The following is a 25823-nucleotide window of genomic DNA, read 5'->3' as shown; positions in this document are numbered from 1 at the left end:
TCATCCTGCCAGCGGCGAGAAAGCAGCTCCGTCCAGGAGGAGTTCGGTTCCTCCTTTCTGTGGAGAATTAAAGGGATTTGTGTCTGTTTTTTCCTGTCGTTATTCATAGTTTGGAGTCCTGCTTTGACGACTGGGAGGGATGAAAGTTTGAAGCGGCGCATCGCGGCTCTCCAGCTCCGGCATGAGAAGTTTGTAAACGGGTCTGAGTATCAACGACACCGCGGAGTAGATGGAGGAAGCAGAAGGTGAGGAGTCTTCCAGGTTGTAACTTTACACTGAGGAGAGATTAGCTTACATTGTGTCTGTTTAGTCTCAGCGTTTCACTCGCAGAGTCGAAACGATGGTGTTAGTTTAAAGTTTTCTTTGCAGTCTGAGTGTAACGTCGGACATAACCTGTCGTTGACTCACTGTCCCTCAGCTACTCGCTCTGAACCGGTTTCACCTATTTTGGTCGGAATTTGGAGCCTTGAACCTGACAACCTCGGCCATGTCTTGCAGGTACAGATGGTTGTTACTGTGCGGGCTGTGGAGGAAAAATTCAAGACTCGTTTCACATGAAAGTCCTCCAAGACACCTGGCACAACGCCTGCTTTCAGTAAGTGTTCCAGTTTATGGTTTTTAAACACGCCTGTGAGGACCCTCTGTGCTGTGATGAGCACAGTTTTGTCAGTCATAGTCTGATCAGTGAATGCTTTGTTTTCATGGAAGAGGGGGGACAGCTTGCATTGACATGGACACAATTGTTTTTTTTCCCCCCTGTTGGTCAACATGCTGCTGCTTTCTCTCATAAACGGCCTTGTGGATAATCCTAGAAGCTTCTGTCTTGTAGCATAAACACGGGCTTAGATCCGTTTTTAACAAGTCACCATTGTTTTTGCGCCACAACAAGCACCATGTAGGATTCCTGCCACTGTCACAGCTTCCTGAAGTTTGTAGAGTTGCAACGATGAGTTGTCAACCAATAAATCAACCACAAACTATTTTGATAATCGATTATTCAGTTTGAGTAATTTAAAAATCAAAAATCCAGCTTCTTAAATGTGACTTTTTTCTGGTGTCTTTACTCCTTAGTGACAGTAAACTGAATGTCTCTGGGTTGTGGCCGAAACAAGGCGTTTGAGGACGTCATCTTGGGCTTTTGCAAATACTGATCCACACTTTTCACCATTTCCTGACCTTTTTTAGACCAAACATTAATTGGATTAATGGACAATGAAAATAGTCCTTAGCTGCAGCCCTAACAGATTTGTTAGTGAAGTGGTCCTGCCGTCCTGGAGGACTTTGCCTGGGCTCTCTGCCTCTGCTCTGGGGCTTAATGATTGCCACACTAGAGCTGGCGTGATCTCTGGTTTTCACAGGTCACTGCCCCGTAGTGAGATACCTCTGTGTGGGGCGGAGAACCTGTGGCTGGATCGTTCTGCTGTACATGCCAAACATGATGTGACACTCAGAGTGTTTTCCCCTTGGCTAACAGAAACATTCACTAGTTCTCGGGGGATGTAAGACGGCTCAGGTTTCTTTCTTCTTCTTGATCAAGCTGTCGCTTGTCAGAACCGTCATGTGAGCTCTGAATTGGCGGCAGGATCACAGGACGCTCTCATTAGTCACAGTGCCCGATTTGACACTAACATAATGAAAGAGATGATTAAGAACTGTGTGCCCGAATCTGTGAATGTAGCTGATTTGCAGCACGGTTTTCTCTCAGAAGCCACATACTGCAGAGTATATCCAAAAATCCTTTGGTTTTATGATTGGAGTCTGGCTCTGGAGGACTTCTGGCACTTCCAGAAAGCCTTAAGAATAGAATAAATTAAAATGCTGACTGTGTTTTCTGTTTCTGACAACCGAAATAGCTCTCTTGAAGTTTTGAGCCAGTATCCAGCAGCACGCTGTCCTTACATAACCCGGGATTTCACTCTTCCCAAACACTGACTCTTCAATAACACATGCAGCTACTTATATCATCTCAGAGGCAAAGTTCCTGACGCAGCTGACCAGTGAAACCCCCCCTAACATTTTTTGCATCCTTCTTCAGATCGTCATCTTTGTCTGAAACGACTTCAGTCACACTCCCTGAAAACTTGCAGATATCAGATATTTTATGTGTGTGTGGGAAGCAGACTGCAGTCCTCTTACTCATCTAAATGTGCTGCATCGTCTCTCTGAGGTTTGACTCCTGGGTTCAGAATTGTCTTTTTCATCGTGAGGGTTGAGATATCTCCACGCTGCAGTAATGTGACACTCTAATCATAGCTCACATTTTTTTTTAAATATTTATTTTGCTTAAAGAGCTAAATCTAAGATCTGCAAAAATAAAATGTTGTTAATGTGCCCTCCCCAGTGCTGCTTCTATTGCTCCGTCCACATGCTGCCACTCTGCCCTCCATGTACCTCCACCTCGTGTTACATTCTTAGGAGCTGATGTCACCCTTGTTCCAGTAAACCTGGCAGTGTTGTTGAGGCCTATAGGTAGCAACATCCACTCTGCTGTGTTCTGCATTCCTAGACAGCGATTCAGAGACGTGGGTCCGCTGTCCCAGACACTGACTGCAGAATCCTTTGTTTTTTCCCCCCCAAGGATAGCTGGATATTTCCTACCTTGTACTTCACTGGACGTGTTTGGAGCTGCAGATATTATCATTATAAAACCAGTCACAATACAGGATGGGGTGATATTTAGTGTCTGCGGTCTGTCCGCGCTTCTTGTTTCTGCAGTAAATATGCACACAGAGACAGAATCCACAGATTAGGTGTTTTATTTGGGATCAGTTATGATAGTAAACTGAATATTTTGAGCTGTCGGTTGGCTAAAACAAAAAACAAGCAATTTGAAGTCCTGCTTTTGGAAATCACTGGTGACCGTTGGCATGTAAACTCAGCCCAAATACGTTAATAACACACTGTTCTTGTGATATGAATGGAGGAATGACTGTCACTCTCCACTGCTTGAAAAGAACGTTTGGAGCACAGTCACACACCCTCAGATAAGGTCCCATTAAAAGCGAAGCCTTCTTCAGGTCTTCAAGGCAACAACATAAGATCCCTTCATGCCAAACTCCAACAAAGGAATACACTCCAGCAGGAATGTGGATGTAAGGAAGTGAGTAATGTTTTCTTTGTAGTGTTTGTGCAGGCAGGACCTTTGCATTGTTCACTGAAGAACCACCTGAGCATGCCCCCCACCCCATTCACCACTAGTACACATAGAAGGAAGTCAGGTGTTTTTACAAGCACTATTACATCACTTTATCTTGATATATCACAGGGACATAATGGACAATAATTGTAGTTTATCGGCTGGTTATGTCTGGGAACGTTGTTTTGTTTGGAACAAGGCGGACAAGGTGGAGGTTTTTGTTTCTGCTGCCACACCTGGACGGATACTGAGTGTCATGCATACCAGTTGAAAGACTGCACTTTTCACAAGTTTCTCTCCTCTTTTGTGTGTCTTTTATCTGATTGGCCCAAGTGCGTGCATGGGTATCACCAGGCAACACCCATACGATCCTACCAGTGCTGTTTGCATGCTGTATTTTGACCAAAACTGGATTTTTGCATGTTAAAGCGTTCAGACCAATATACTTAGAGAGCTAGACCTTTTTATTGTTGTTATTATTGTTGACCACAGCAGCTACAGCGTCCTTTACTCCTGCAGCCTTTACCTCAGCAAGCTTTCAGCTCTGCTTCTCCTCATCATGTCACAGTGTGATGAATCAGGCTGGAGTCATAATCACACTGACCTCCAGCACCAGAACAGACTGTTTCCTGACATTATTGATTTAAGGCCAATAACATGGATGCCACTTGGATGTTAAAGACTAAAACACTGCCCCTGCGTCACAACCAGTGCTTCCCCCACTCTTCGCTTAGACACAAACATGTGGTCTTCCCTCTATAAGACGGCTCCTTCTTAACTAATGCCAGAAAACTTTGAAATATGTGGAGTCTTGGCCAAAGTCAATAAGCCTGGATCAACTATACCTGCAGTGAAGAGAGCAACGTGATGCGTGAGGCTCTGCAGAAGGCTGCTGCCGGCACTGCACCAGGAGATCAAAAATGCATAAAAAGCACATTCCCACTCAAAGTAACGTTTCTGACTTGCATAAGGTTGCATAAGACATAAAAGACATAAAAAGACTAAAGCCTTGAATTAGAGTTGATGTTCAGGATGATCAGGAAGTCAGTACAGTGTCAGATGAAAGTTTATTATCGTATCATTCCTGAAAGCAGCCTGTGTGCTGCGTCACACCTGCTTAATCTGGAGATAGAGAGAAATTATTTCCTGTGGACAGTTTTGCGCCCCCGTTCAATGAAAAAACAGTAGTGACACGTGATTCATTTGCCTCCACATCCGAAGTCATCTTTCAGCATCTTTGCTCAAGTTACTTCAAAACTGAGGTGAACACAAAGACATTGAGAAACAGTGGGAGCAGTTTCAGAGTCTGACTGCAGCAACAGCACAAAAAGAAAGCCTGACAGGAGACTTTTCAGTAACCTAATCTCTGACAGAACGGCTCATCCTTGATTGTATTCTGGCAGTCGAGCCTGCTGCCACCATTTTGCATAACCAGTGCAGCTTGTTCAAGGAACGCTCATTGCCTGCAGGTGCTTTCCAGTCTGCTAGCAACGTTAGCATTCCTCACTCTGAACATTTTGTCCCGAAGTGGCAGCCAGAAATGTCCCCTTAATTTGCCAGTATTCCTCTGGATCGATCAGCTGTTCTTATGCAATAACATGGAGTTCTGTCTGACAAGTTTCTAATATTTACCTTTTAAACTGTTAATTTGGTCAAATTTCACCCTAATTAGACAGTTGACGATTTATTGAGACTGACTGTTTTGGGAGAAAGATTAGCATACATTGTGATCAAGGTCACTGATTGAACTTGAATGTTCAGATATGGTTTGCACCTTTGACCAAAAGGCTAACTGGATGCCTCGTTATTTACATTGAACTAGATAAGAAAATACACAGAGAGAAGTTTGTTATGTAACTGCAAAAAAAACAGATGATCAGATCTTTGACCCTGTGGAGAATTCTGGGTCCTTTTGAGGTGCTTGAAATTGGCTAATAACCAAACGCTCCTTTTATCCACCATCTGCAAAGTCTTGCCAGATCCTCGTCTCTCAGAAGTGGAACAGCTCCCTGTTTTTCTTGCACTAATAACAGCACGCATGCAAGACCCAGCAAGCACATCTCAGGATGAGGTATTTATTGGGCTCTGCACCTTGTTCAGGGAAAAACACACGTTGTCGTCGTCATCGGGATCAGGCCTCCCAGCTAAAGTTCCTGTCCCGTTCAACCTCAGAGCTGAAGGCCATGTGTTCAGCAGTATGATTTATCAAGACTAGCTCTCATTTACTATTTAACACCATTCACTGCTATGTAGTGTTTGTGATCGGAGGAATGGGCTTTGAGAAATAATACAGATTATAGTTTGTCTGGTGGTTCGAATTTTTAACTCTTACTGAACTGTGAATATCTGTGTGGCCCCCACCTCTGGCCTAATTCTGCCTTAAAGTGCTGAAACTATGAAGTATTAAACTTTTACTGTTGTAGACTGTCAAAAACAAATACTTGATGTTTATTTGGATTGAGAATTTATCACTGAATTCAAACAAAACACTTCTCAAATGTGATGATTTGCTGTCTTTCTGTCTTTTATTTTACTGTAAAGTCAAAATAAGCTATTTGAAGGCATCGCTGAGCTCTGGCAACTTGTGATGAGTATTCTAAAATATGTTTTTATTCACATAAGATTAATTGATTAATCAAGAATAACAATTGATTAATTAATAGTTAACCTAATTTTGTTGCAGCGCTGCGCTCTTGCGTTTCGTGCTTGTGGAGGCACGGAGGCATCGCACACATACCTGTGAAATTATCAGCAGGTCTTAATAATACCCCGGGCTTTTGAGTCCCACATCACTTTGAAGATCACTGCTTTACAGAGGATACATCGCTTCATTCCTCTCTGCTCATCTGCTTTGTTCTGTGCAAACGTGACCGTGCCTGTTTTTGTCCGCTCAGGTGTTCCGTGTGCTGTGACCACCTGACGAACTGGTACTACGAGAAGGATGGCAAGCTGTACTGTCGCAAACACTACTGGGAGAAGTTTGGAGAGCTCTGTCACGGTTGCTCTCTGCTCATGACTGGACCTGCCATGGTAAGTCTGCTGCATTCACATGAAGTACCTGTCAAAAAGCTTTGGCACATCTTCTCATGCAATGAGTTCTTTTCATTTTTCTTGTTTTCTAAAGTAGGACAAGAACACATGTAGGATCATGATCTCAAATGCATTAAGGCCTGGTCCTCATGTACATGGGTTTGTTTCTTAAAGTAGTTATTTCTTTGCATTTCCTTTCATCCACAGACAAATGCAGTTTTAGGTCACTGAAAACGGAGCTTTTTAAAACTCGTTCCGGGATGAAGATATTTAGAGACGCTGTTAGCAGTGTTGACATGTGTTGACACTCACCGTTATAGTTGGATAGGACCCCTGGATTGTGATCGGCCACCACTGCTTTCGGGTTTCAAAATAGTCACAAAATAGTGCCTGTGTTGACAGGATTTGGGTTTTTTTTTTTTAAATGAAGGAGGAGGAAATGTAGCCATTGCATGAGAAGTTGTGCACAAACATTTGAATTAATTCTATCTGAACCAAGACCTGATCATCTTCAATTGAAGAACTCCACTGATTTTACATGTCAAGGTACCGCCCAGTCAGAGAGAACAGTTCAGAATATCTCTTGGGATGTTTTAGTCTTGGCGGGGGCACATTTATAGAAGAAAGTCTCAAGTTAAAACGGGCGTAGCATGTGAAAAACGTGGGCATTTCAGCAGGCAGTGCGGATGTGAGAAGCTGCTTTATGGGAAGTGTAGCGGGTTTTTAAAACCTTGCCCATCCAAGGGACTGAAAGTCAGGACATCTACAACTATCTTCAATTATGACCATTTGTCTCTCGCAGCCCCCCCCAGCTTTATGGAAGCGCTATACTAAAATGTTACCCTAACCTATGGCCCTTTCTCTGGCACCCCCATCAGACCAAACCTTAAACTATGACTTGGATTCAAGATGTAAAAAAAGAGTTATCTGTGCAGTTTCCTTCTATTCAAGAATTTCTTGAGGTGTATAATGAGCATTACACTATACCAGACTGTCAGCGCGGCTTTGTTCCAGACTGTTTTTTTTAGTTTGCTGGGTTGTGATTGCGTTAGGCTTCACTCTAGCAGGGCCCAACACTGGGTCAAGACTATTAGACCGCTGTTACTATATGTGATTGCCAGGCAAGTCTGCCATGCCCAGATCATACGGCAACAATTGCCAACAATTTCCTCCTCTACTTAAATAATACCAGAATGCCTGCAGAGCGTGTCGATGTTCTCTGTGTTCCAGTTCCTCCCCACTGCTCCCGAGTAATACTAACATGCATTAAAAGGCAGGGGGGTTGTTTTTGTGGCAATCATTGCATTTACAGATGAGTGATACTTCACATTGGCTGCTGCTGAACGTAGCCATTGGGCTCTAGACCTCGCTTGTGAAATCCCCCTTGAGGCCCCATTATGTTCCCTCTCTGTACAGAAGTTCTCCACAGTTCGCTTCCCCAAGTACACAGAGGATCTAGTGGGGAGATGCTAGAACACGAGGCGGTTTTGGAGCCCGTCATGTTCAGTCCTCTGTGGTGAGGTGGCTTTGTAGATATTACCCACAGTCTTGGTTCTGTTGTTAAAGCAATACTAAGAAATAACACACAAATAAAACGTTGCTCACTTCAGTGCGGTCACAGCTTTTTAATGCTACAGCCTTGCTTGGTCTGGTATGATCAGTAACTTATCAACTAATGTTATTCATTTATTTTATTAGTTATTTATTGATCATTCAGACTGACACATGCTATCAGTTTCAAAAGAAACTTCTTGAAAATGAGATTCAGTCAGATCGTAGAGGGCAACACACCTTTCAGCCATCCCTTTATAATCTGACAATCAAACACTCGAGTAAAGGTAGATTTAAAAGAACCAAGACCAGTAAAAGTCACATCTGGCACCTGAGAAGCTGGTGAATGTTGAACGTAATCCAAACGCCGACCAGCTTTGGGTCACTTTCCACGAGCTGAAACATGAAATTCAGGTGGCAGCAGCTCTTGCTGGTCACAACCGGGGTCACTTGTCTAACATGGAGCCAGACTGAGGTTTTTCTTTTTGCCACCAAGCAACACTCACAATGGACCCCTCTATTTAGTATTGGCATCCTGCTTCATCAGCCAGTGAAGCCAAGTGCTTTTGGCGGAGCGGATTTGGCACAGGAGCCTCTCGGCCAGAAAGGGAATCATTGTGGGCCATCGGCAGAGGAGGGTCATGCAGAGCTGCTGCTGCTTGTTAGGCATTCAAGTCCAGAACACTATTGTTTCTGTCCCGCTTTCAATTATTTGTTTATTAGTTTATTGACCGATTAAAGATGGTTGTTATATTTTGAGGCCCCGTTTTTTGTAGAGCATTTCATGTTATCTGTCTGCTTTTGCTTTGGAGTGTCACACTTTCTACCTCTCCAATATGAGACCTACGTCACGACGCCTCACTTTCATCTTGTTTTGCTTTGCTCGCTACAGCTCTGTCTTGCTGTTGAAGCCCGAGGCAAGGTTGTGACTGCGGTCGGTGGTGGTGGTTCAGTTCTTGGCTTGAAGGCAGGGAGTTACAGACTCCTGAGATGTCACAATGATTTGGCTGACATCATTTTAATCTGTCTGTGTCGGCAGGGAACCCTTTCCCAGCACTGACTCACTGAGTCAGACCTGTGGCCAATGTGGGAAAAAGATAATAGGAACTTTTAACGGTTCATATTCTTGAGTCATTCTATAGCTGCGTCCCAAATCCACGCTACATATGTTGAACATTCACGCCAGAAAAGGGACAAAATAAAGTACACACAATGCAGTCGGTATGCGGACTAAAAAAAGTGTGCTGTTGATGGTTATGCTCCCACAATGCAATGCACAATGGAACTGGAGGCTCACAGCTGGAAACAATTAAAACAAATTATGAATGGTGGTGAAACAGCTTCAGGAACACTGCAGAAAAAAAAATAACTGACACATATTTGGAAAAAAAACATTTTGCTTCCTTTCCAGATGGTTAAATATGTTTATGTCTTATATAGTAACCGTAAATACTCTTTACCATAAAGATCAGTATATCGCTCTGTTTTGTGTGTCATATGGAAATGGGACACATCCTTTGTTTCAAAGTAATTCCTAACTCAATGCCTTTCTGTAATTATGCATGTTTTTTCCTGCTTCACTTTATTCATTCATTTCTTTCAGACTTTAGACTTTATTGTCCCCGAGGGATGATCTGTTTTTACAGCTTGTTCAGCACAGAAACACACAGATATGAACTCAGCAGCATACAAGACAATACAGAGTCTCCATAAATACTTGTATATCATAAACCCCAGCACGCAATGCTGTCAGAGAGGCAGAGGGGACAGAAGCAAGCTCCCCTCCGTTTAATGGTTCTGTATCTCTGTCCCGATGGCAGTCATGTGACGACATGATTGAGGGGGTGTTCAGTGTCGTCCGCTGTTGTGAGTGCTGGGCGTGTGATGGCTCTGTCGTTCATGTCTGAGAGTTTGGGTGTGGGAAGGCCGATGATTTTAGAGGCAGCATATGGGATACTGGTAAGTTTGGTTTGTCTCCACATCACTCAGGTGCTCTCAGTTTCCCACCGGGCCACATTTAAAATGCAGGCTTCACACTTTGGTTTTATAACTGAACCTGGAATCAGCATCTGTTTGCGCTCAGGTATGTGCACAATTTGCTGAAGGCAACACATTGTCTCATCTTGCATGAGAGAGAGAAGTTAAAAAGCCAGGAGAAATGGGAGTGCAACATAAATTTCAGAAAGGAAAAACTGGTTAATGAGAGAGAGAAAGCACATGACAGGCTGTTTCAAAGCGAGGACGTCAGCGAGGCGAGTGGCTCAGACCTGCGGAGGGAGGTGACATCATAGCAGATTCCAGACAGTGTGAGAGTAAAGCAGGTGTTAAGGCTGTGTCACCGCCCAGGAGGAGGGCAGAAGGCAAACACAGAGCACAACACGCTCCCCTCCGACGAGCGACGCACAACACAACCTTCGCCTTGGAGCTGGGTGGACGCTTTGAAGATAAGCCCGTTTCGTTTGTGGTTCCAGGTCGCCGGAGAACACAAGTATCACCCTGAGTGCTTTGTGTGTCTGAGCTGCAAGGTGGTGATTGAGGACAGGGATACCTACGCCTTAGTCGAGCGATCGAAACTCTACTGGTAAGACACCTGCACAGGCATTTTTAAAGCTGTTTACACTTAATGTCCTTTAAACACCAGTCTCATTGTGGATGATAATGATATAGTGTGCAAGTAAAGGTTGTAAAGATGTTGATAAAACAGTGTTACTGAATGCGAATGCGATATTTCTTTCGGTAGACTTGCGCTTTTACAGGAATCATACTGTATTTTTGTGTAGAATAATGGCTTTAAACTATAATGCATAGTAGCATCTTCACTGTTCTTTGTGTTGTATTGTTTCACTTAACATTTTTATTTATTATGAATAGATGAATCTGAAGAATAACAGTGTCATCAGTTAATGATCAGCTATAAGCATTAATTATTAGTGAGTCATCAGTCTGTGACTCCGTGAATCCTTTGAACAGTAACAACAAGCACATGTCCACACATGCAATGACTTGCACCTTTTCTGTTGTGCGCAGTGGAAAGTGCTACAAGCAGGTGGTCCTTACACCCATGTTGGAAAAGCGCTCGCACGACTCGGTCCTAGACTCCCTGCCCCACACGGTGACCCTCATCTCGATGCCCTCTGCAGCCAACGGCAAGAGGGGCCTCTCCGTCTCAGTGCTGAGGGACGTCAACGGATCGGCGAGCGTCCAAGTCAAAGAGTAAGTGGGACCCGATGGAGGGCAGCGGTGTGTGCGTGTGTGTGTGTGTGTCCCACGACAAGAAAAGTTAGTGATTGATAGTTCTCCTTAACCTACTGTCTTTGCATCTGTGCTTTCCTTCTATACTGTTAATACTCACATATACGTGTTGGTACTGTGCTGTTCCAGAGTCAGAGGGATGCTTATTAGTCCAGAGGTGCGAAATGCCATTCATGTTGGGGACAGGATCCTGGAGATCAATGGCCTTCCTGTCGGGACACTGATGGAGGAGGAGGTGGGACTCAGACTTGTGGAGTGATAAGTGATGCATTCTTCATATGCAGTCAATTAGTGTCGCTATTAAGGCCAAAATCCATTCCTTGAGAGCAATTTGCGAAGCTATGTTCTTATTATACAACAACTGCACATGTGATTTTTGGCATTCCTCACATTCCTCCATCATTTATACATTCTTCAGCTGGTAGAGAACAGTATGTGGAATGACTGCACTTAAACGCTCATTCCCACAACCTCACCCTCGCACCACCCTCCCTTCATACCAACTGTCATCATTCACTGCCGCGGCTTATTTATTTTAAATTGTTTTGTTTCCACGTTCCCACCTACAGTTTCCTCTATAACACATTTCAGCATCACATCTTGTCTGAATGGTGAATTTATTTAGGGCTGTTTTTGTTGTATGAAAGGTGCTCTGTACACAATTTGAGCCATGCGTACCTACATACCTGGCAACGCAGTGTGTGTATGTGTAACGCTCACACCAAACCTGTCGGACTGTGACAGACAGCTGTTTGCTCAAACAGAAGCTCTACTCTCATCAGGGTTTAACACACTGAAATAATGTGTAGTAAAGCTACTGTGAGCTCCATCAGAGCTGGACGGACATTTTTACTTCCAGCAGAAGATCAGCTGTTTTTTAATGAATTTTCAGCGGTTCTTCAATTAAAATCAAGTTTTAGGAACTAATCATTTTAAACTCTGATGGGTTTGTTTAGGTGGACGACCTCATTCACCGCACCAGCCACACGCTGCAGCTGCTTATAGAGTACGACCCAGTCAGGCAGCGTTTAGACCGGCTCAGGCTGGGATCGCCGAGGACCCCTCTGGGAGTCCCGGCCACATCCCGCATGCGTCTGTCCTCACCTTCGAATGCGGTCCTGGAGAGAACCGACGTGGTTGATGACGGCACACTGAAAAGGAGGTCTTTGAGGTATGTCAGAGCAGCCAAAAACCGTACTGCTTACATGATGGACATCATTTTTGTCATTTTTAATCAACCACATTCCTCTATTACAGGCGCAGTAACAGCATTTGTAAGTCACCCGGGCCAAATTCTCCCAAAGAGATGCTTTTTATCACACGAGACATCGGCCGCTCCGAATCCTTGAGATCCTCCAGTAGCTGCTCTCATCGCATCTTCCGCCCATGTGACCTCATCCATGGAGAGATCTTAGGGAAAGGCTTCTTCGGGCAGGCGATCAAGGTCAGCTCTTCGCCCTGTGTTTTACTTCCACCACACGGTTCCTCGCGCAACGGGCTTCAAGTTAAGCATGTGTCGCTTTTGTCCGACAAACAGGTGACCCATAAAGCCACGGGAGAGGTGATGGTGATGAAGGAGCTGATCCGTTGCGATGAGGAGACCCAGAAGACTTTCCTGAAGGAGGTTGGTGCTCTGCAGCAGGAGGCCTGTGCTTCCTCACAGACAAGACCGAGTCCTCTGGCTCTGCACAGAGCTGTGATTTATTATACTCACAACTGAGAGCATGCTACATGTTCCCACAATTACCCCTTTGTTCGTTGTTATTTTGAGGTTTTCGCCCCAGTCTGTCAGAAAAACATTAGTTCTGTTTTTATCATATTTAAAGTTTTTTTCTTCATGGACTAAATTTCACTTATTAGAGCTCATCAGCTTTCAGTCGTTGTGGAAGGATCGTCAGTGTCTCTAACTCTGTTTCTGCTTAATCCTCAGGTCAAAGTAATGCGATGCCTGGATCACCCCCACGTCTTGAGGTTCATCGGTGTGCTGTACAAGGACAAGAGGCTCAATTTGATAACTGAGTTTATCGAGGGAGGCACCCTGAAGGATTTCATCAGAGACACGGTGAGCTAAACTGGTAGATTCACTTCACCCTCTCCCTGTCCTCCTTCACGGCAGAGCACAAAAAAGACCCTTCAGCGGCCGCAGAAAGAGCTGTTTGCAGTGTGGGAGGGGGCTGACCTGAAGTAAACTCTGCACTGATAAGTGGGCTCTCAGCTCTGTAGTGGGCTGGCTGGCATGTCAACTGGCCAAGACGTGGAATGAGAAAAGTTGTAGAAAGTGTTCCCAGGTGAAATTTAAAGAGCTGTGCTCCCCTCCTCCGCTCAGCACACGGCACAAGGGGGGGAGGGAGTGTTTTTCTGTTTGTTTTTTTGTCTCTAATTATGTTTAAGGTATGTGGGGGAGGGTCTGTTTTTGAATTGAATTCGCAAAGGTTTAATTTTGTTGACTGTTCCTGTTGAATGCTGTTCGTCTGGCTCTGCCTTGGAGCTGAATCGTTCTGCATTTACCCCTGTTATGCATTATAACCTCTGGAGGAGCCTCTATTCATTTCTCTCTTTTGTTAACAGGACCCGTTTCCATGGGAGCAAAGGGTGAGCTTTGCAAAGAGCATCGCTTCTGGCATGGTGAGTTGGCCTCTCGCAAAGACATTGCTATTAGTGAAATGTCTGGCTGCCTAAATGTGTATGTAGAAGTGCCGCAGAGCACATTTCCACACAGGAGCCCTTGTGAGCATTGGGATCACCAAGAGATCCTGCTGATTAGCGTGAGATATAGGTTGTTAAATACTATGACGAGTTACCTGATCCAGATAAAATGAAGCTTCTTTCTTTCCATTGAACTGCTCATGTTATGGGTGTTCATAAGCTGACAAGTCTTTGATAGCCTGCTCATGGAGCGGATGGAATAAAGATGGTGTCAGTCCTTACGGTGCGTGGCTAGACTGAAACGTTTACTTGCACATGTGTGACGTTCATCCTCTTCGACTTTCCTCTTTGTTTCAGGCATACCTTCACTCGATGAGCATCATACACAGAGACCTCAATTCTCACAACTGCCTGGTTAAACTGGTAGGTGACATGTCATCTCACCAGCCATCACACATCATAAACCTTGAACAATGGGGAAAGGGAAGGGAACGCTTTGTACGTTTTATGAACCGAGTAAAGGCTGGCGTGCGTTCAGGTGTGAGTGAAAGTCGTTCCCAGTCCTGTGATTTGCCAAGATGGTTGAGTTTATGTAAACGAGAGTAGTAACTTTTTAAAGTTTATTGAGAAATCAAGACAATATTGCCTTATTTAATCAGATTGCAGTAGAGAATCCAAGAGTATTCACTATATTTTTGACTTCCTGACATTATAAAGCATTTATTCTTCTTCTTCGGTATTTCTATGCTTAGTATGTGAAGAGAATGCATGTAGATGTAGTTAAATCAAGTTCAAAATGAACCATCATCTGTCCACAGGACAACACCGTGGTCGTTGCTGACTTTGGACTGTCCCGACTCATCGTGGAGGACAAAGTTAAGCCTCCACCTGAAAAAACGTCCACCAAGAAGAGGTTGTTCAGACGCGTCGACCGAAAGAAGCGCTACACTGTCGTGGGAAACCCTTACTGGATGGCCCCAGAGATGCTAAATGGTGAGAGGCTGACAGAAGAAATTACTTACCAACTTTATTTACAGTGGAGTTCATTCTTTGGGTCATAGAGTGCATCGGCTTTAACCTTTCTGTTACGTTCTTTCAGGTAAACGCTATGATGAGAAGGTGGACATTTTCTCCTTTGGGATTGTGCTTTGTGAGGTAAGAACATGCTGGTTTTACTCTGATTATCTGCTCCAATAACAGAGCTGATGCTTTTTGATGGGAGCTTCATGGAAACACAACCAATAGTCTTCAGAACAGTTTCATTACAGCTGTGTTATCAGATCATGACAACACCACCTTGACAAAATATTGAATTACCAGCAAGTCTCAAGCCCTCAGATCTAAAATGCAGTTAGGACGTTTTGCAAAGTAGACACTCTTGTAGTGGAAGTGTGTGTGTCTCTATCTTTTAATGGATTGACGCTTACCTCCTCTTGTGATCCAGATCATTGGGAAAGTCTATGCAGACCCTGAGTGCCTCCCCAGGAATCTGGACTTTGGCCTGAATGTTGCAAAGTTCGTGGAGAAGTTCCTCCCTGAAGACTGTCCACCAGCTTTCTTTCCGCTGACCGTGGCCTGCTGTGACCTCACACCGGACAACCGGTGAGCACCTGCTGTTATTGTGGCACATGTGGCCAACGCGTCATTTATTATGAAAAGTTAATTTTTTGCAGGGTTGCTTACTGCTTCTCAATAACCAGAACAAGGCAACACAACAGCTGTGCAGCAAAAATGTAAAGACATCTGTTGGAATAGTCACCTTAAGAGACAGCCAGTTATTTGACCTTAAAGAGAAGCATTAGGGGGTAAAAGCAACGACATTCAGATGACATCTTGACCTGCCTGCACAGGGGCATGCCTCCGCTGTTTGATTGCTTCCTCATGCTTTCCCTCAACCTTGTCAGTCTGGTTTTAACCCAAAACCCCTCTGTGTGCCCTCCCTGCTTTTTCCTACTCCCCCAGTCCACCTTTCCAGAAGCTGGAGGACTGGTTTGAAGCTCTGTCCCTCAACCAGGAGCTGGGGATCCCCCTGCCAGCCGAACTGGATGAACTGCATCAGAGTCTGAGTCGACTCCACTGGCCTAAAGACGTCTCCCCAGCCCAGAGCCCAGAGCAGCCGTCATCCCCAACAGCGGCCTCTGCGGACGCATCCAGCATGACAGAAAACGGCAGCTAGGACCTCATCCTGCCTCGTGTTGACCCCTCTGAAGTGCTGCACTAAATACTGCGGATGAGAAAAAGAGGAAAGCGCATTGAACCCGAGCCATATTACAACTGGATAACCTGAGTTAGCTGGACCAATGCCAATGAACTGCATTGTGAGTGGAGGGACACATTTCAAAAAGACAATTGTGACTTACATTTTTTTCTTCTTCTTTTTTTTTTTACCCTGCTCAGCCCCCACTCACCACGCGCAGGGCTGTACTAATGTTTACTGTGTATAAAGGCAATACGCAACTTTCCCTGACACACGACGAGCATCTTTATAAGGTGGAAGATGGCACGTGACAGCGGTTTTGTTTTTCTGGTTCTGAAGTTGTTGTTTGCTATGTGTGGAATGCCCAGAGATCAGTCCGAGCCCAGAAGAGATCTTGCTTCACTGCAGCAGCGTAGAGAACAAAGATGCTTGACGGCGCAAGTGAATAACAGGCAGGGCTTGGAGAAAACTGGTGTTACTTCAGGCAGCAGCGGAAGCAAAACACACACTGACCCCGAATAGTTTCATCGCTCTGAGATTTAACACAAAGATGGCGAGGGAATGTTTTTCGTCCGAGCACCACTGATCTATTTTTTGACGAGACGGTTACAAGTATGATTCTGTACTTTGTAGTCAGATGATTTTTATTCATTTCTAAGAATGATGAATGAACACTATTTAGATTTTTTATGTTTGCCACACTATCAAACACCTAGTTCCTATTTTAAAAACTGAGGCGGAAGCTCTAGACTAATAATTGTAAGACATAATCATGCAAGAGTTAACTCTAAAAAAAATGTTTTGTACAGAAGAACTGGATTTTTTTCTCAAGCAATGTATATACACATGTACATAGTATGCCTCTTAATTGGATGTCATTTTCTAATGGGAAGTGTAGATTTTCAGACTTTTTGTCACGGATGGACGTTTTTTGCCTTTTTGCTATCATCATGCAAGGTACTGACGACCACTTGTAACCACTATTATTTATATCAATAGTGTTTCATAAATAAAGCCTGTGACAGTTGACTTTTTGTTGTCATTCTTTTGTCTCACATGTCAGTAAAGCCGCTAAGAATCGGTTCTTCTGTCTGAGATCTGAGTTTCTCTTAAAACACACACTGCAGGGCACCAGTCATCAGACGTGAAGGGAACAGGGTTTTCTTTTTCTCGTCCCACAAAGAATCAGTTCACAGCATTAAAATAACCCAATGAAATGATCATATTTTATAACTGGTCACAGAATTAATTTCTTACTCTTTCTCAACATACTTTTTTACTTATTTTGACTGTTAGTCAGAAAAGCAGATTTAAGACTTCACTTTTGATCCTGACAATGTGTATTTGCCATTTTTTGCATTTGGCCCAGTTTAATGTCTGACAATATTTTCACGGCCCAGTCTAAAGGTGTAGCAGATAAAAACAAAATAAAATGAAAAGATCGGCATTTAAAAATGTGGTATTTTCTCTTTAATAATAACAATAATAATGAACGTAAATCCACTTTTTAATCATGTGAAGAGGACCTGGCTGCAGACTGGCACTGTCAGGCACCACCTGTTTTTCAAATTATGTGAAAAAACAAAATAATGGAAATTATTTTTTCTTTCTGTGCGGCCCAGTACCAAATGACCCACGGCCCACGGGTTGGGGATCAATGTTCTAGAGTACATGATAAATAAGCTTGAAGACAATATTAAAATGTTTATTTAGTTAATCGTTACTTGCAGCCTTAGTAAGGATCCACATTGTAATTTATATTTGCTGCTTTTAGCACCTTGGACTAGAGCCGTGGCTCAGATAACAGTGAATATCTTTCACTATTCAAGTAGAGAGAAATCAAAAGTGTGTCACTATCACAGGGTTTGTGCTGAATAACATCCAGAGCTCCAAACTTCCTGGTAACTTCCTGTTTTTCTTCTGTAACTGTCAGTTTTTTTTCCAAGCCTCTTATTATCTCAAGCTGCTTTCTCGGGCGACTCCAGTGACCAAAGTGATGTATTCGAGAATTGCCAACAGAGGGCGCTGCTGCAAAAAGTTCCCAGTGTGAGCAAGCCTTGAGTATGATGTCGTTCTCATGGGGAAACAAAAAACCCTCCATTTAATTTCAAATATACAGATCACATCACATCACATCATCTGTGTTTGATGTTTTATTTCAGTCTCAGCAGTGAAAATCTGCATTCATACAAATACAAGTACTAAATTCAAATGCTCAACAACAGTATTTTGAACACATTGCTTATATGAAGGAAATAATCATTGCGACCAGCATACAGACGCTTAAAATAATGGAACAGCAGCAACCAAAAATTACCAGTGATGTGGAACCAGCAATAATCACAAAACAAGATCTGGAGTGATGGAGTGATGACAAACAAACTGGTAACACACACACGTGTAACAAACTAAGATCTTCTGTGTGCGGTGACTTCTAATAACAGGCAGGTATTTTCTAAACGTCTTCTTCAAACAGTAGTTCTACTTTTTGAGATGCAAAGAAATGGCCCTTGAATACAAACATACAGCAGGTAACCACGTGCATGCATTCATGTTTTTGGATGTCTTTTTTGAATGAACAACACCAAACTTTGGACTGTTTCTATTCTATTCCATTCCTGTCTTTTAACCTGAAGCATCACAACCCAGCGTCTGGATCTAATCTAGGCACCAGCGCTTCAATCGCCCTCACCGTCCTGCCCTGCTCAGACAAGACTGTAGGCTTTTCTCTTTTTCTGATGCCATCTGTTCTGTGTTGCGGCAGTGCTATTTTGTCCTGAGGACTAACTACTGTCTCTCATGCCTCCTGAGAGCGCTCGCTATATTTCCTGTCACTCCTTAACCTGTGGAAGAAAAGGGCAAGTCCTCTTTATGTCTGCCAATGACCACCATCGTGCTCTGTAACCGCATTGGCTCGGTCGAGTACAAAGACAAAAGGAAAAATCACTCGGGAGAAGATAAATACATTCAGTATCATGCTAAGGCAACTTCCCTTGTCTTTAGTGGACCTCCTTTACCTCATGTTCTGTCTTCCCATCTCAGAGGAGGATGACTATGTTTGGACACTCTGTGTCACCAATGTGTCTTTATACATACACCTTTCTTGTCTTCCTCTCGGCACAGCCAGCGGGTCAATACAAAACAAAAAAACATTCATCATCGCGTAACCAGATACCTCCTGTGAAAAGACTTTTCTCCACATGGAAACATACTACAAAACAAAAGGTTATAAACATTCCCCCATTCGAAACACCATTTCATGAGAAAGAATCGGTTTCATCACACAGCATTATAAACACTGGCTAGTCAACATCCATTCGACTAGAAATTCATACTGTTATTTAAGGGGGCAGCCACGGCTATCAAATGCATCAAATGTGTGTATCTAAAACTCATGGCATACCTTCATTATCAACAGATTATCTTCATCGTTTCTAGTTGAGAGTGTGTCCGTTGTGTGTCAGCTTATCTTGTTTGTGCCTCAGATGTACAAAAAGAGGAAGGGGAAAAGGACACAGAATTCAGTTCAAGTCTTTGGAGCCACACTGCTCCCCTACTCCTTTTAAAACGGAGGTTACTCAGGGAGGCAGAGAGGAGGAACGAGGATGGGAGTGTTCTGGTCCACAACAACGTATCGCAGCCCTGGTTGAGGATTACGCGCCGGCTCACGCACCGGGGGTACCGGCCTGCTGACCCATGAGAGGGTCCCCGCCCTCCACGCTCTCCTGGACGGGGGTCGTCTCGTGCTCCGCCGTGATCACAATGGTGTTCTCATCCACCAGCTCGCAGGTGGGGTTGGAGAAAGCCGACAGGGGCAGGGTGATCCTCTGCATCTCGCGCTCGTAAACTCGCTGCTCGTGCTGCTTCTTTAGGTCCCGACCCCTGAACGCAAACAAACAGCAGAGATTCATTAAGCTGTGACAAATCTAGAGTTGGCGTTCAGATGTTTAAACCTGCAGTAACAGCTTATGATAACAGGGGGCAGCAGAAACAAGCTATCGACACAATGCTGACCATTTAATGTGAAATGGCTTGTTCGCAAACACTAAAAGTTGCTTGATAACACATCCAGCAGGTACAAAGCAACATTATCATTCATTTGGAGTCGTGTTTCTGACCACATACCAAATGTAAGTCCAATCATCACTCCCTTTTTAACTCTGTTTTGGTCTCCACCTTCTCCTGAGGGAAGTATCTGGCTTTTTAGCTGCTATATCCTACACTATGTTCACCAGCTAGTTGCAAACTGTACCCGGCTGGGTGGTACAAAGATTTTCCACTGAAAACAACTTTGGCCAAAAACGATGCTGTGAGAGAGGTGAGAGTGAACCAAAAGGGTAAAGTTTAGGATCGGAAAACCAAAACAATGAGCTGAAAGATACTAAAATGCTGTGTAATATCAATATAAATACCTCCTCACATACAAGTAGTCACATGATCTAATGTTAATAAAATAATATTGAATATAGCTGCTTTAATTATTAATCTAAGCTAAAGATCAAAGCTAGCATGCAAATTAGCAATCAGTGTCGAGTTTATTTATTTAATAAAAACAGTCGTTAGAGTGATGCCTTAAGTACTGGTAGCTGATTGTGTGCACAGAACCATCCCAGCTAAATACTCATGATCAGGAGCTTCAGCTAACACACTGTATGTAGATAACAGAGCCTGTTATAACAAGTGCCTGATCTTCAGCAAACACAGGGGACAGATGGTGGAAGGGAACAGGGAACTGACAAGCTGGCGAGGAGTTTATCTCCTCCAGGGAAACAGTGCTGAGGAGCAGCACGAGGCTGCTTTCTACTGACCCGGAGCCAAAACAGGGCAACATGCAGTTTGATTCAGCAGCCTTCCTCCCCGCCTGCTTCAGTGCAGCAAATCGTGCAACTACTAAAACGCTGCATATCACCGCCGATTCTTCACACCAGGGCGCGCTTCATTCTAGTTTCTAGCTTCAAGCAACTCTTCTGCTGCTTCTTCACATTCCCAGAAACCTTTTTTTTTCTTGCCAAGAATTAGCTGAGAAGATGAATACCAGTCTCCTGTCAGTACAGTATGTACAGTATGTACCTGTGCCTTTGGACAGCTCGCCCGGCTCTGTCCAAATGCAACAAAATCTGCCCACTAGCCCCTATGAAGCTCACTAATTAGCATCGTTTGTTTAATCTGTATAAACACAAAGCGACAACTTGCAGGGTTATGTGCCCGACTGTTTCTTGCTCAGGACGGGAAACTTCCTGGAGCTTGTTTCCTGGCAAACTTCCCCCGCTAGCTGTTTCCCCCTGTTTCCAGTCTTTGTGCTGAGCTAAGCTAAGCTAAGGGTTGCTGGCTACATCCACATATTTAACGGACATATGTGAGAGTGGTATCAATCTTCTCATCTGACTCTCAGAGAGAGAGAGAATAAGCATATTTCCCAAAATGTCAAACCATCCATTTAAATAATAATTATTACAGAATATCTGATATATTGTTAACAGTTCATTGCATTGCTGGGGCTTTAGAGTCAAAACACATGGCCATCACTGCAAAGCCTCAAGCACAGGGGGTTATTTGCAGCGCTCGTGGATGAGAAGCCTGCAGGGGGTCCGCGTCCTTCTCAGGACACCACCTACTCCTAACTGGTTTGTGGAGGGCCTGTTCCCAGTGGGGGTACAGTATGAAACCCTCTGAAGGAGAGAGTGATCAAATTAATTGTAGGAGGCATGTGGTCATCTACAGCCACTCCTGGAATCCACATATGTGCATGTTTGCCAGGCAACTATCGCATTACAGAAGGTGACTGTACGCTGTAGGCAGGTATAAATCCTCTGACATAATATGCTGCTCCTCCTTATCAATAATCACCTCCCAGAAATAGAAAACAAAGACAGGGGCAATGCTAATCAGATTTGAGAGCCAAACACAGACCTGTAAGGGCATTTTGTGCTGTGCCAAAGGGAATCAGAGTCCCCTCTTTCACAACATTGGGGACGTCACTTTTCACATTACATAACTGCAACGAATGTGCAGCCGTCACTCTCCGGTCCAACCCCTCCTCCACGATCTCGTCTCTATCCAGAATATAAGATTGCTTAAAATAGACGGCAGGCATTTCATTTCCTGCCATCTTGCTCCACATGGTCTGCTGTGGGTGTCGTAATAAAAGCAGTAACACGGCCGCATTACGTCCAAGTGGAACAATGGAGGGCATCGTTGGGGAATGTGAACAACAGCTGATGCCCTAAACTCAAGAGACCATTAACGTGCGTGCTATCACGTGTGTTTAACTAACCACGCTGGCTTTTCTCCTGCGCATCTTAAAGCTATCACCAGCACTTCATGTGCCAGTGGAAACAGGAAACCACAAGAAGACTCTGAAGCAGCACATTTTGTCTCCATGTCATGTTACAGTAGCTGTTCACAAGGTAATAATAACATCCTGGAAACACATTAAATGCCTCTTCAAAAGGAGAAAATAAGTAAATGCTCTGCTTTGGGTCCTTTTTCGTAAAATCCCTCTAATACTCAACCAAGTGATTAATAATGTTGCTGTGATTTAGATACTGACCTCTTATAGAAGTAGCCAAATGTGATGCCTACTCCAAGGATGATTATAATCGCCATCATGAGGATGCCGATGACGTAGCCTGACGAAAAAAATAAAAAAGGTTATAAATTCAACATATGGATAACATGTAACCAAAGTTAATTCAAACTCTGGGTTAGTGTATACCCCTAACATCATATGTGCTGTGTATCTTTTAAGAGTCATAACAACTACAACATACCGAGCGTGCCAAGGTCCTTTTTCTTTTTGGGTCCTGTGTGCACTCGCTGGCTGATTCCCATCACTGGCTGCACGGCAGCAACCTCTCCCTGAGAAGGACCGGACTTGGCCAGCTGAAAGCTCTGCGTGGAGGGAGTGGTTCCTGGTGGGTCGACGGATCCGGCCTCTGCCGGCACAGTAGAGGCTTGTTCTGAAGACACAAGTGAACAATGCCAGCGTTAAACAGCAGTGTTAACTGAGCTACAGTTGATATACTGTCCGAATCACTGAGCAGGACTGCTTTATGGCTGCTTGATGTCTGGATTTTTATAGGATTTTTGCATCAATGTGATGAAGCACCTTTATTTGTCGGAATAAGATCAGTTTAGACATTATGACACTATGCTTCATGCTTTTTATCTATAACCATAGTAGTGTATCTGATTGATCTACAAATGTGCCGCCATGCACATTTGTGTCTTCTGTTTATTTGTGTCTTATTGTTTTATTACATTACGTTTTACTACATTAATACACTTAAACTTGAGTAGAAGTGCATCATCTGGACCGTGTGGCTTCCAGTTTACTGCTGTTCCAATAACATTACCACTGACACAACATCCTGCTCTTCAGCCCTTACACGGCCCTCATGAAGCTGTTAGAGCGTAATTCGGTGAGAGGACTGGCTAGCCAGCACATGCTTTTTTCAGACAGAAACAGGCTCTGCATGTTCCGACTCTGTTTCAGGAGACACGATGTCAACATGTGCTCTTTAACCCTTTTTTCCTATTTCCTCCACAGAAGTTGTTGTTTACAGGCCCTGCTGGAGATAAAGGGCATGAAGCAGCCAATTAGACGCTGTCTCCAAGGTACAACTGTTCCGCTCTGCCAATGAGCTCAGGTTTGGGGCGTGGTCAACGGCTTCCTGGAAACTGAACTTTTTAACATGTGACTGCAGGCTTTGTTATTGTGACTTGGCTTCTCAGGCCAAAACAAAGAGCAAAGTGGACAGGACTTCTCACAGCGGCTTATCCCTGACCAACTGACCTACTACAGACTAACACTCTCAAATGGTAAAATGCATGTAAATTATCTCTGAACAATGACTTGCACATAGTTTATTAAAGAAAGACCTTTTAAAAAACTTTTTTGCTGACCCATAAAAGTTTAAAATTTGGCAGCATCCTCTCTCATCAGGCTGCCCAGCTTTTTTTTTGTGTTGACTAATTGGAACATTTGCATAGCTACCATCTCACCTCATTATTTTCCCCTAGCATAGCCCACTTTTTAAAATAATGAGAAGCTTTACAGGAATAGAAAGAGAACGAGAAAGAGAAGAAGAGAGAGTAATTGCCGGCAACATCAAGAGGACATCTAGCATTTTGAGAGACAAGTTGCCATTTCAGTGTTGCTCTGTCTTTAATGTAAAGTATGCATATTAATTTTTGCCAGGTCGGACTTTTGCAGCTGGGATTCTGCCTGTTTTTCTCCAAAAATATATCCATACCGTGTGTGTACAGCGTTTACCTACCTTTGCATGAGTCAATTGCACAGAACTGTCTCTGGACCACCCCATCTGGGCCAGCAATGTAGCACCAAGGCCTCTCAGAGGAGTCTGGGTTTCGGCAGTAATTGTGATCTCCAACACCTACAGGAGGAACGATAAAAACAGCGCACGTCTGTTACTGATGCCTCATGGAAGTATAGGCCTGTCCCTGTCTGGCTGTCTGGCTGTCTGTCTGTCTGTCTGCCCTGCTGTGTGGGTTAACCACTGGATTCATTAATCATTAACACTACTTCATCGCACTACAATGAATAGGCTGCCATGAGCACAAAGAAAGCAAACAGCAGCGAGTGCATAAAAGAAGCCATTTAACACCACAAATAGACAAATCAGTGGCTCGGGACTAGCTGGAGTGTGGGCTGTAAATATGATCCCTGCAAGATTACATTCAATCCTGTATCATACTGCATCAACATCACAACACAAGATGTTATCTTTTAAGGAAACGGTTGTACCTGCATGTCTCCAGCTGCAGACAACAGGAGAGAAATCACCTTTCATTTGATGATCTCTGCTTTTAAAGACTGATCAGTGGAAGCAGTTTACCTGTCTGTGCATCTGGATGGATGTTCACGTCATAGTCTCTGATGGTGTTGGTCCAGTTTAGACAGGTCAGACCCGAGGAGGAGCTCTGCTGTCCCCCTCTGTACTCCAGGCCACTGGATCTCATGCAGTCTGAGAATAACAACATCACATGAGGGCACAGCACACATCACTGATTGTGCAATCGAGATCAAAACGATGTTGTTATGATATCATATGCATTTAATTTGAAGAAAATCAGTAAACATCGTGCAGAGGTTTTACAATAATGATAAAAAAAAGCTCCTGATGTATCATGTTACCTTTCTGATTTCCATTTGATGCACTGCTCTCCACGATCGCCACGCTCAGTAAAACAGCGTGCAGAGAGACAAACAGCGTGCAGAGCTGACGGGCTGAATTCACAGACAGCATGGTGCGCGGATGTGCCTTTTCTCCAAACTCACAAAGGCAAGCAACTAAAAACTGAAAACATGTACAAAATGGACGAAGAGCCTGTGCTGAATGGGCATCAGACACACTGCTCCTTCAGCTGGAGTCCCAGCCCTTGTTTTTGTCAGGGGCTCAGCTTTCTTGGTAAACAGCCTTCAGGAGGAGGAGCTGCCCTATGCAGTGCAAACCTCAAGGTCCTAAAGCCTCACCAGATTCACGCACTCATGCACGCACGCGCACACGGGCACGCAGCTGAAAAACAGCCTGGTGTTTTCTCATGGCGTGCAGCCTTGTGATAATAAACGCATCGTCAAAACAGGCAGCGGTGAAAGTCAAGTTCATTCACATTTTGGTTCAAGCTGCAAATGGTTTCTTCTAGAATCCATCCTCAAACTTTACACTTTTCCTTCTCCCTGTCCAACAATAATTTCCACTTTTATTACATTCTCATTGGGTTGCCTATAAATAGCTGCTCCGCTTTCCATTTTCATATGAAAATACACTGAGTCATGACTTTCCATTTATAATCCCAGAGTCTGATCTGGCTCTCCGTGCCTCGTGCATCGGTCCAAACCCGGTCTTCCTGCTTCCCAGGCTTCCTGTGCACCCCATGAGGCCTGGTTTTCCACTGGCCTCAGTCAGGAGAGGACTCTGCAATAAAGGACAGCTGCCAGTAGTATTTGCCTCTACCTGCCTGTGCGCAGGGAGCTTTGTGCTGAAAAGC

The 25823-nt window shown here is 44.0% G+C and overlaps 2 protein-coding genes across 2 annotated transcripts; one reads left to right on the top strand and one right to left on the bottom strand.

The window, feature by feature from the left end:
- Positions 1-16841, top strand: limk2 (LIM domain kinase 2). The gene is made up of 16 exons (XM_041937723.1): positions 1-245; positions 499-595; positions 6031-6166; positions 10189-10298; positions 10745-10930; positions 11099-11204; positions 11926-12140; positions 12227-12413; positions 12507-12593; positions 12900-13031; positions 13538-13594; positions 13973-14038; positions 14434-14608; positions 14715-14770; positions 15060-15217; positions 15578-16841. Exons 1-16 carry the CDS (start codon positions 230-232, stop codon positions 15789-15791), a joined length of 1998 nt encoding a protein of 665 aa, XP_041793657.1. The 5' UTR covers positions 1-229; the 3' UTR covers positions 15792-16841.
- Positions 16842-17952: 1111 nt separating this feature from the next.
- Positions 17953-25206, bottom strand: pik3ip1 (phosphoinositide-3-kinase interacting protein 1). Its single transcript, XM_041937973.1, has 6 exons — positions 24970-25206; positions 24671-24799; positions 24092-24208; positions 22583-22771; positions 22363-22441; positions 17953-19694 (listed from the first exon to the last, which is right to left on the bottom strand). Exons 1-6 carry the CDS (start codon positions 25079-25081, stop codon positions 19478-19480), a joined length of 843 nt encoding a protein of 280 aa, XP_041793907.1. The 5' UTR covers positions 25082-25206; the 3' UTR covers positions 17953-19477.
- Between the last annotated feature and the right edge of the window lie 617 nt (positions 25207-25823).

Source organism: Chelmon rostratus, chromosome 5 (assembly GCF_017976325.1).
Source record: "Chelmon rostratus isolate fCheRos1 chromosome 5, fCheRos1.pri, whole genome shotgun sequence".
NCBI lineage: Eukaryota > Metazoa > Chordata > Actinopteri > Chaetodontiformes > Chaetodontidae > Chelmon > Chelmon rostratus.
The sequence above is the reverse complement of the archived record's forward strand: the minus strand, read 5'-3'. Positions and strand labels throughout refer to the sequence as shown.